This window comes from Colias philodice, chromosome 27 (assembly GCF_061535455.1).
Source record: "Colias philodice isolate Cphi_HAF_F1 chromosome 27, ilColPhil1 Martin Lab GWU primary, whole genome shotgun sequence".
NCBI classification, from domain to species: domain Eukaryota; kingdom Metazoa; phylum Arthropoda; class Insecta; order Lepidoptera; family Pieridae; genus Colias; species Colias philodice.
Genome location: NC_143112.1, coordinates 4,352,319 through 4,364,071, shown reverse-complemented (window position 1 = coordinate 4,364,071; position 11,753 = coordinate 4,352,319). Strand labels below are relative to the sequence as shown.

Sequence of the window (11,753 nt, the reverse complement as noted above, 5' to 3'; positions counted from 1 at the left end):
TAATAAAATTCGCACACCATGTGCAGTTCGATCCAACTTGAGAGATAGGATAGTTTAAACATGTAGGTACCACGGGCGAAGCCGGGGCGGACCGCTAGTACTTAATTAAATTTCAATTAACAGATTCAAGTTCGAGCCGGGCCATTATGTCATTGTTCCATCCACGTTCGACCCGAATGAAGAAGGGGAGTTCTTACTGCGTGTCTTCTCTGAAAAGAGTAATAATATGGCGTAAGTATATTTTTATTTATTTTAAATAGTATATTTAAATTTATACTAATATTATAAAGCTGAAGAGTTTGTTTGTTTGAACGCGCTAATCTCGGGAACTACTGGTCCGATTTGAAAAATTCTTTCGGTGTTAGAGCCCATTTATCGAGGAAGGTTATAGGTTATCATCACGCTACGACCAACAGGAATGGGGCTACGGGGGTGAAACCGCGCGGAGCAACTAGTATTTAATAAAAAAAATATTGGAAATTGTCACAAAAATAACTTAGAGATTTTTTAATTTAAATAAGCATACGGTTCCATCAATTCGTTAAAATCTAAATGAAAATATTTATAAATGTGGATAAAGTAAAAAAAAAATAAAATATTAGGTAATAATAATTTTTGTATTACAGTGAAAACGACGAAGATGTCGGAATGGGTGACGTTGATGACAGGGTAAGTTGTTTATTTATAATTACTTATTTTTAAGCTCAAACTCAAACATTTATTTATTCAATTAGACTTCTTATAGAAGCACTTTTGAAACGTCATTACATATTTTAAAATTTACCACCGATTCGGAAAGCAGCATTTTAAACTACTTATTACAATGTTAGGGCCGATTTTTCAATGTTTGGATAAAACCAAGAAGGTTATATCTAATACACTGGAGATTTCAGTATGAGCATTAACTTGTAACAAGAAAATATGACGTTGAATGACGCCTGTATGTTTTTTTATCCCTTTCACACCTAACTTGGCAAGTTGGTGTACAGGGTGTAATCTACAGGCGTATATATACAGCGTATATACAGATTACACCCTGTACACACTTAACGATTACACCCTATATATATGTGAGAGAATCATAACAGAGTAGTTGTTATGTGGCTATACCTTCCTGTTATAATGTACTCTATTGTGTACAACATAATGTCGATATTGAATTGATATGAAATGCATGGGCTTACGGGCCATGCTATGGTTTATATTCCTTGAGTCAGTAGCTCGATGATATAGTCTCGGTACTACCATCGACCGCGCAAGGTGTGCGCACTGAGTCATTATTTAATATTATTTCACATATCTACCTAATTATAATTAATTATGGAGAGTTATTTAAATTCTCCGACAGCAGCGGTGGGATCGGCACTTATTACCCCGATTCCAATACGAATAAGACTTTGTTAAACGGTGCAAATCTGCAAGTGAGTGAAACGAGTGATAGTGTTAGTGAGATTCAAGAAGATATAGCTAGTGTAATGAGGTTCGAGAAGAACCACAGTTTCCACCAATAAATCATGAGAATGTTAGCACGACAACGACAATGTTGTGTGTGGGTTTCGCAATCATCATGTCGTGCGCATCCCTGTTAAAAGAAATGGCAGATACACTTTCCCGAAACGAAACATTTTGTTTCCGGGTCTAACGCATAATTAAGGAAGGTAAACTATAATGATGTTTACATACCGATGTACGACCCGAATGATAGCGAGTTTACGGCAGCATAATGGTGTAACGAAAATACCTTTTTTGAGATATGGTATGGTTAAAAAGTGATCGAGTTTCAACATACATCGAGTGCTCCACTACAAAGTTGGTGTTAACCGACCGGCTGCGAAGGGGCTGGAACTACGCGAATATAGTAAATTCGTGGTAGAAGGTATTGCAGATGACCAGGTATGATCCGATTTATTATGATACACGCCGATTGATTTTGTGGGTCTTGATAGACATTTTGGCACAAATCAATTAAAGCGTCGCATGTTGCAAATTGTTTGCTATAACTGTGTGTTCACATGTCATTACAAACGTGACGGTAAATCTCGCCTATGAAACAAAATCAGTTAGTTTAATAATTAAGAATAACAAAGGTCCGTTGAATATTTAAGAAATAGTACAACAACGCACTTATAGTCATAAATTTGGTCACATAGAAGAGGTTTGTTTTTCTAAGCAACGGGCGGCACGCTCTTTAAGAAACAATACCCTGTTAATGTGTGTTTACAGCACGATACCCTGCTTACAGTCACAGATGTTGCCGGCGTTAAGTTCAAGTGCCTTATTGACAGCGGGTCCGATTGTTTTTTTTTTTTCCTTTGTAAAAGGATAGCCGCGGATAACATGACCAGGCCTCTAGAGTTTGTATACACTCGCGTAACAAGAATTGGCACTGTATCAACCTATTCATTCGCCCGTACAACATTACCTATAACTGTTAATGATGTAAATATTATGAGCTTTGGTTGTTGTAGACTTTCGAGTACTTTCGGGGATGAAGTAACAGGTTGAGATGTTTTTACTAGAGCCGGACGTAGTTTGATTATGAATAACAATGGGAGTCAAATTATTCGTGAATTTAAAATAAAAAATATTTGTTTTTGCGGACAATAATATTGAATTTATAGACGCGGATTCCAATGATTTTAATTATGTTCATCCTGTGTGACCCATCATTGAAAGTAAAGCACGAATTTTGTGAAATGGAAATAAGACTTGTGAATACAACACTAGTCACTAGCACAATCTATAGTTTTTTCAACGGTTATAAGGCTTTGTAATGCCCTTGTTGTTGTTAACCAAGGACTAGATAAATTATTTGATTTCATAGCTACTTTTTATATTCAACGATGTTTTCGAGTTTTCAAAATTATAAGAGGTTACATTCTTTTGTTTAAGAAGAGTATTGAAAGTCTCACTTGATCAGAGTTTTCATTTAATTGGAATAAATGCAAGTTGCTGTTGCAACATTGAATAGGTATTCACAACAAGGTTTCATAACATCGAACGGTAGCTTCGTCAGATAAATAAGAGATATTTATTCGTGAGGTATTGCAGAGAGATTACTCCTAGCTTTTCGTCTTAGCCTCTATTGTATGAAATAAATAAAAAAGACGTAAAGTAGGATTGGTGCACTTCGCATACGGACACCCACCTGCAGAGAAATTAACAAAACAAAAAATAATGACGTCCGCTTCTTTATTAACGATTTTCGGACAAATCTCGTTGTTGAAGTACACACAGATTCCTGTTCAATAGATTATTATGGTTAAATTTTCCTACAAGAAAGTAATGATCAACTTAAAAATCGAATATTAAAATCAAAGAATCACTGACACAGAAAGTTGTTTTCATAGTTATTGAATAGAGTTAAAAGGTTTAAGAAGACCTCAAGCATAATCAATTAAGCGTTATCATTTTAAAATATTAACAGATTAAAATAGTCTCAAAGCATCATGTCATAAGAAAAAGATTTTCTCCTCGTGTTCATAGATGATAGGCTTACATACAAGCTTTTGATTTCGATGTTGGTACCTACGCAAGGGTGCAAGAATACCGCATGTAGATTTTATTAGTAGAAACTAGTTGTCTCCACATAATGTTCAATTCGGGCAAAAATAGTAAAGATTCGCGACATGTGCGATGAAATGACATTATTGATTTAAGTTTAAGGTTGTCACATACGATAAAAAAAAATGCCTGCTATATAAACTTCTTGTTTTGTTAGGTGCAAATGAAGTGTTACCATTCATTTATTGATACAATCATTTCATGATTATTTGAAACATTTAAGTTTGGAAAAACCTGCAAAAATTTAGTGTAGTAAGTTCGTTAGAACATACATTGAACATTTTTACATCGCAAAGTTAATAAAAGGCCCTCCAGAGCTGGACAGTCGACTTAACATCCGATAGAAAATGTATCAGAACCACTTCATACCTTACAATCGATACGAATGGCACTTACGAGTTTATGGAATCGCATTGGTAATTGTTGACACATTTACTGGTAAATATTGTCACCTAGTTCCTGTTAAAAATGTGTCTTCGAAAGAAAAAGAGCATGTTAAGCGCTTTGTTTTTGTTGTGTTATTTAAGGCGCTGAAAGGAATAGTAGCCGATCAAGCTACGTCATTTGCAGGTAGCGAACTCATAGACTTGTGTTGACAGTGTTCTTTTGAGTTTTACAAAATTACAAGCGGGATGAGTTGCGCTAACGGGTTATTATAAAGGTTTATGCTGTTCTTAAGTTCATTGTTTCATTATCGCTGAAAATCATGAACGTAGATATTGGCATTCTACAATTATTGGCAAAATTCAACTTACTTTGAATTGTATTGTATGAAAGAAACGCACAGCACAGGCGACAGCCCATTGCAATTGTCTATAGGCTGCAAGTCCACCGTGTAATAATGTTTTAGTACTAGTGTCAACACTTTAGTAGTTGACCTATTTGAAATTAGAAATAACACAAAAGTCAGGATGGACGAGCAATTGCACGTCTATAAGGCTCGTATTGAAAAAAAAAAACGCATTCTATTTAATGTTGATGATTTTGTGTTAGTAAGAAAGAAAAGCCGATTGTACCATCAATGTTATTTTACTTGTTTTGATAGTCATTTATGATTATAGAATCGTCTGAAGGTAGACTGTGACAATGTGATATCGTCGGTAGTGGCAAATGATATGGAAGTCAGTGCGACTTTAGAACCGGGTTCAGTCTTCGTAAATTAATTATTAGTTGTTACTCTGCCCCAATTGTAAAGTGTTGTTATTATACCTAGTATACATCAAGTTATAGGTGCAAAGTGGTTTTGTGTATTCCTGTAAATAGTGTCACTGGATGACGATTTGATGGCGTGTCATACGATGTAAATTACTAAGTTAGGAGAAAAGTTCTCCAGTCCATACAAAATAATCTCAACTTTGCGATAACGAGAGGTATCGAATCGAGCCTCAAACTGGAGGTCATGCTCAGTACATATTTGTGTCAAGAACTTCCAAATTTATCTAAGCAGTTGGAAAGTGAGCCAATGAATAAAAATGTATTCCATAAAAGTTACTCCTTACTTCCAGTAATTTGCAAGTTGCCTGGCAGAGATTGCTGTAGCAATAAGGCCGCATATTGTGCAAAATATTTTTACTTTATAAGTTTGTACTAGATTTTCTTACATTGTTTTGTACAATAAAGTATTGTAAAAAATAAATACTTCGTATAATTTTATTTTTGTTTTATTTTATTATTTTTACCTATTTACTTCCTCGGTTGTTACATAGTTCCGTATAGTTAATCTAAGTATTATAAGTAGTATAAGTACACAAAAGTTTCATAACACACATGCACACCACAATTTAATAGCTCAATAATAGCTCTGTGTTTGACATAGCAAGGCGTGTATGTCATATTGTACATTGGAAGCTCCGCGCTTCGTGTAGTTGTGGGTAGCGCTTGCGCTCCTTGTGATCACAGTACATGGCAGGCTCCGCGCTGCATGTAGTTCCAGATGTTATGGGTAGCATTGCGCTCCTTGTGATCACAGTACATTGGAAGCTGCGCGCTTCGTGTAGTTCCAGTTGTTGTGGGTAGCTTTAAGCTCCTTGTAGTCACAGTACATATGAGGCTCCGCGCTGTATGTAGTTCCAGATTTTGTGCGAAGCATTGCGCTTCATGTGACTACAGTACATGTCAGGCTCCGCGCTGCATGTAGTTCCAGTATTTGTTCAGAGCTCTACACTTACAATATAATACACACACACACACACACCAGTACATGGCAAGCTCCGCGCTGCATGTAGTTCCAGATGTTATGGGTAGCATTGCGCTCCTTGTGATCACAGTACATTGGAAGCTGCGCGCTTCGTGTAGTTCCAGTTGTTGTGGGTAGCTTTAAGCTCCTTGTAGTCACAGTACATATGAGGCTCCGCGCTGTATGTAGTTCCAGATTTTGTGCGAAGCATTGCGCTTCATGTGACTACAGTACATGTCAGGCTCCGCGCTGCATGTAGTTCCAGTATTTGTTCAGAGCTCTACACTTACAATATAACACACACACACACACACACCAGTACATGGCAAGCTCCGCGCTGCATGTAGTTCCAGATGTTATGGGTAGCATTGCGCTCCTTGTGATCACAGTACATGGCAGGCTCCGCGCTGCATGTAGTTCCAGATGTTATGGGTAGCATTGCGCTCCTTGTGATCACAGTACATTGGAAGCTGCGCGCTTCGTGTAGTTCCAGTTGTTGTGGGTAGCTTTAAGCTCCTTGTAGTCACAGTACATATGAGGCTCCGCGCTGTATGTAGTTCCAGATTTTGTGCGAAGCATTGCGCTTCATGTGACTACAGTACATGTCAGGCTCCGCGCTGCATGTAGTTCCAGTATTTGTTCAGAGCTCTACACTTACAATATAATACACACACACACACACACCAGTACATGGCAAGCTCCGCGCTGCATGTAGTTCCAGATGTTATGGGTAGCATTGCGCTCCTTGTGATCACAGTACATGGCAGGCTCCGCGCTGCATGTAGTTCCAGATGTTATGGGTAGCATTGCGCTCCTTGTGATCACAGTACATGGCAGGCTCCGCGCTGCATGTAGTTCCAGATGTTATGGGTAGCATTGCGCTCCTTGTGATCACAGTACATGACAGGCTCCGCGCTGCATGTAGTTCCAGTTGTTGTGGGTAGCTTTAAGCTCCTTGTAGTCACAGTACATATGAGGCTCCGCGCTGTATGTAGTTCCAGATTTTGTGCGAAGCATTGCGCTTCATGTGACTACAGTACATGTCAGGCTCCGCGCTGCATGTAGTTCCAGTATTTGTTCAGAGCTCTACACTTACAATATAATAAACACACACAATACATTCAAAGCTTCGCCTTTAGGCGATAGTAGCAGTTGTTGATATCGCCGATGATGACGATGATGAGTAATAATTTGTGAGTCGGTGTGAAAAGTTACAAACCGTAAAGGGAAAAGAGTTTGAATACAACAAATGAAATAACAACGCAGTAAGTAATTTGCAAAATTACTTGTCGAATTGTTCGCGCGAGAACGCGCTCGTTGTCAGAATGGCCGTGTGAGAGAATCATAACAGAGTAGTTGTTATGTGGCTATACCTTCCTGTTATAATGTACTCTATTGTGTACAACATAATGTCGATATTGAATTGATATGAAATGCATGGGCTTACGGGCCATGCTATGGTTTATATTCCTTGAGTCAGTAGCTCGATGATATAGTCTCGGTACTACCATCGACCGCGCAAGGTGTGCGCACTGAGTCATTATTTAATATTATTTCACATATCTACCTAATTATAATTAATTATGGAGAGTTATTTAAATTCTCCGACATATATATATAGGGTGTAATCGTTAAGTGTGTACAGGCGATTATTCCGTAACTATTACAGATATAGGTTTTCTTTTATTCATTTTATTTATATAACAGGTGAAAGAAATCCTCCCCGCCGAGCCTGAACCCGCTGACCCTGTACGTCAATTCTTCACGCGTCTCGCCGGAGAAGACGGGGAAGTCGACTGGCAAGAGCTAAAGGAGATATTGGATTATGCTATGAGAGAAGGTAGATTTTTTTTTAAATGGGGGTTAAATTTGGTTTCTTTGTTGGGTAATTTCTTTTGTGGGTTTTTTTTTGTAGGTGGGGTTTTTGTGATGTAGGATCTTTTGTAGGTGGGTAGGACTTTTGGAAAATAATATTTTTTTGTTGTAAAAATATTTTTTTTCTTTGATAGGTTATCAATTGTATCTCGGGTTATTTTAATTATATCTTCTGTTAATGCTATAACGTGTCTCTATTATGTGCTAACTTCTAATAATGTGTCTTACTTCAGTTATTATTTAAATTTATTACGAAAAAGTCAAGTAGAAAATGTTAAAAATAAATATAGCTAGCCGATAACCTATTTTATAATTCACTTATGAAGCATAATTAATGGACCATTCATTGATCAATATAATATTTTTGTATCGTATTGCTACGAGTTAAAACTTTGTATACATTTTTATTTTGAAGTTTTTTTCGGCGATTTATTTTGTTTTTCAGCTTTGCTTTTTTTTCTGATGTATTTAATCACATTTTTTGTGAGGTCCTTTGAGTTTATTTATGTCGAAAAATAATATCCTTTGTTTTAATCTTTTGCTGTGAGCTATATAAAAATAGTTATGATGAGAACACACATTTTTCATAGCACAGTCAGTTTAAATTTGATGATGCATTCAATTTAAAACGGGAAATCTTGACAATATCGAGTGAAAATAATTATTTTTGATACATAATGTTTAAAAGATTGACATAGTTTTTTTTTTTTTTGTTTAGCCCTTTTCCGACTAGACGTCGACTAATAACTTATATGTATTCCTTATTACAAGTGTGTTGTCGTCATCATATTATATAATATTACATTATTCCCAATTTTCACCCAAAATAATTGCCTATCTCTCTACTCTTACTTCATAAATTTCGATTCAATCATTCGTGTGATTCAAGTAACAACCCTAAAAAGTTTATAAAATAAATGGAGGGTACCTCTAAAATTCATGTCCATTCTAAATGGTTCTAAACTCGAATACTTTTAAGTAATATGTACTACGATGCCCATTTTGTGTAACTATGTATGTATGTATGTATGTACCTAGCTTAATGCTTATGTTATGATTTTCGCATTCCGTGTGATATATGTAAGTAACACAATTTAATGTTTTGTTCTGTTTAGTGCACTGTTTTTTATTTGTGTTTGTTTTTTATGTTCCTTTTTTGAATTTAGAATGTTCTAGATGTAGTAATGAATTGGTTATTAGTGATTTATAGGTAGAATTTTAAGATCTTTTTTTTACCACCTGTAGGTATACACATTACACATGTGTTGCGAGAGTCTGGTATGTTGTGTATGACGTGGTACATGATATATTTTATAAAGTTTTGTCTCGAAGAAATTATTTAAAGTGAATATTTTGTATTTTGTTGTGAGTTTTTTCAATATTGCTATTTAGAAACTTGTAAAATGCTAAAAATACACATCACCTCATAACAAATCACAGAAAACAACATATTCATACAAAATCACACCCAAACACTAAAAAAACATGTACAGAATTTTAAATACACATTCGCACTTTAAAAAAAACACATCCACATATACAATAACATACCCACACTTCAAAAAATACATCCACAATCAAATCACACTTTACAAATACATAACCGTATTCACAAGAAACGTACCCACACTTATAAAAAACATTTCCACATATACGAAATCACACCCACACTTATAAAAAACACTTCCACATTCACAAAAAACCTACCTACACTTAAAACCACATTTAAAAAAAGCCACGGCCGTATAAGCATCAACACTCCAACAGAACTGGCAATGCGCCACGGCGCTGCGTACGACGGGGGAGGGACAGTGGGAGGTGTTGCCACACCGGCACAAGAGCAAAACTGCCTAGAGCTGCTCCTGTGTGCGTTGTGTACGCCGATATGCAAGGAGCTCGGTGTGGACCTGCAGCAGGTGGCCGGGCAGGGGCAGGGGCAGGAGCACGTGCAACTGACGCAGCCGCAGCCGCAGACAGGTAGTGGGGGCAAGGGGCACATGCCATAGCGGGCAAGGGGCTGTAAGGTAGTAGGGCTGGGGCAGGGGCAGGGGGCAGTATGTTGGTAGGGCGGGGATAAGGTCATGTTCATAGGCGACATGTGGAGACAGGAATGGTAGTAGCGTGGCGGGGGCAAGGGCCATATGCGACATGAGATAAGAGGCACGCAGCCGTCAAGATAGCGCAGCAGGGGCTACATTTATGTGTGACATGTGGGGAAAAGGGCAGTCAAGCAGTCACAGCATTATAGCGAGTGCAGGGGGACATGCAATATGGGGCAATGGGCACTACGTAGTTGAAGATAGGTAGCGGGGTGAGAGCAGGGTGTAGGGCACACGTTCTTATGCGACATGTGGGGCAAAGTGCACATGCTTAATGGGGTAAGGGGCACGCAGTTGCAATAAGGTAGCAAGTCGGGGGTAGGGGACACGCCAATATGAGATATGTGTAACAGGGGGATAATATTTTTTTTAAAGTATGGTTAAATACGTTTTTAAACTTATGTAAAATGTAATTTTTTTTCAAAACAACATTTTTTTTGTTTATACAAATATTAATGATTGTTTTGTAACTTTCAGGGACTCAGACATCGGTGCATGCTTCTATATATTTTTATATACATTTAACGAAATGGAGGCTGCATTTTAAAGTGTCTGTTTTTGTATGTTATTTTGTATTTTTATATATTTTTTGTTTCTTTTCAGGTAATAAGTGAAATAATGATATATTATTTTACTGTAAATGTTTGGCTTAGCTACTAACACTCAATGTAAATTTCATCAAAAAATAATTTGTTGAAGTTTGCATTACGCCTCACGCATGTTTATTATACACGAAAATGGGCATTTTAGAATTATTATTATATTATTTTTTGTATTAATTTAAATCAAGTCACCTCCATTTCTTTAATAATAGTTTTAAATATTTTATTTTATAAGTGCGTTTTATCGGTGTGATGTTATTGAGATTTATTGAAAAAAAAATACATAACATAGTTAAACTCAAAATGGAAAATAAGGTAGGAATGTGAGGACACATATTACAAAAATATTAGCAACAGAGAATATTAAGTACATTACCAAAAACACAACCAAACACAATATTTTATTTCGAAGGTTTCCTAATTTTAAAATTAACACAACTTTATTACCACGGATAAACTTAAAAACCACAAACAATAAAAAAATCACAAAAATGAAACGTAATTTATTTTATGTTTTTTTTACAAGTCGCCATAACATCACACCAATAAACCATTTCAGAATTTGCAAAAAAAATGTTTGTTTTTTTTTTAATATTTTCATAAAATATCACAGAACTGCACGGTCAGGGCTTCTCGAAGGACGTATGCAGAAGCATGATAGCTATGCTCGATAAGGACAACTCTGGTGGTTTAGGCTTTGAGGAGTTCAAATCGCTGTGGATCGACTTGCGTAAATGGAGGGTAGGTGTATTTTTTTTTAAAGATGTTAAAATGTACATGTTTATGATGATAGAAAAGATTTTAGGTTCTATAAAGTTCTATAAAACTTTTTTTGTCGAAAAAAATTAAGTATGATTTATTTCCATACAACGATGCTATACTACCATAATTAATGACTTTTTGGCCAGTTTGTCTATGTTGGCTGTGTCGCAGTAATGAAGCCTTTTTTCCAAAATCATACTTTGTTTAGTTTTCATTATTCTTTATTATTCTTTAAAATGCAGCATTATAAACATTTTGACTGGAAAATATTGCTTTTTAGCTGTAAATTTATAAATTCTTTCGTAATAACTCAGGCCCCGGAATCACAGACACAATAGAAAATCTATTGTGTCGTGGACCGATCGGGCCGTTCGGGGCTCAATGGGTTAATTTACAATATTTTAACCTTAACAAATATTAAAAAATACTCGTTTATACATAATTCCAGGCGGTATTTCGTCTATACGACACGGACGGTCGCGGCGCGATCCCGGCGCAACACTTGCGTGACGCGCTGCACTCGGCCGGCTACACGGTCAACGCGCACGTGCTCAACGTGCTCGCGCACAGGTGGGTCAAAGTGTAGAGGTGGTCAAAGTGTAGAGGGTGGTCAAAGTGTAGAGGGTGGTCAAAGTGAAGGGGGTGATCAAAGTGCGAGCGTGATTTTTGGCAAAC

At 36.7% G+C, this 11,753-nt stretch overlaps 1 protein-coding gene across 6 annotated transcripts in view; it reads left to right on the top strand.

The window, feature by feature from the left end:
• Positions 1-11,753, top strand: part of LOC149476604 (calpain-A-like) — a 58,218-nt gene that overhangs the window by 44,362 nt on the left and 2,103 nt on the right. For 5 of the 6 annotated variants that reach the window (XM_089711690.1, XM_089711691.1, XM_089711692.1 and 2 more), the window contains exons 13-18: positions 124-231; positions 627-669; positions 7,448-7,580; positions 9,383-9,592; positions 10,930-11,057; positions 11,527-11,648. In XM_089711690.1, the coding sequence (XP_089567816.1) occupies positions 124-231; positions 627-669; positions 7,448-7,580; positions 9,383-9,592; positions 10,930-11,057; positions 11,527-11,648 (744 nt within the window). The remainder of the gene's footprint in view (positions 1-123; positions 232-626; positions 670-7,447; positions 7,581-9,382; positions 9,593-10,929; positions 11,058-11,526; positions 11,649-11,753) is intronic. The other variant, XM_089711695.1, reaches the window with a different exon arrangement.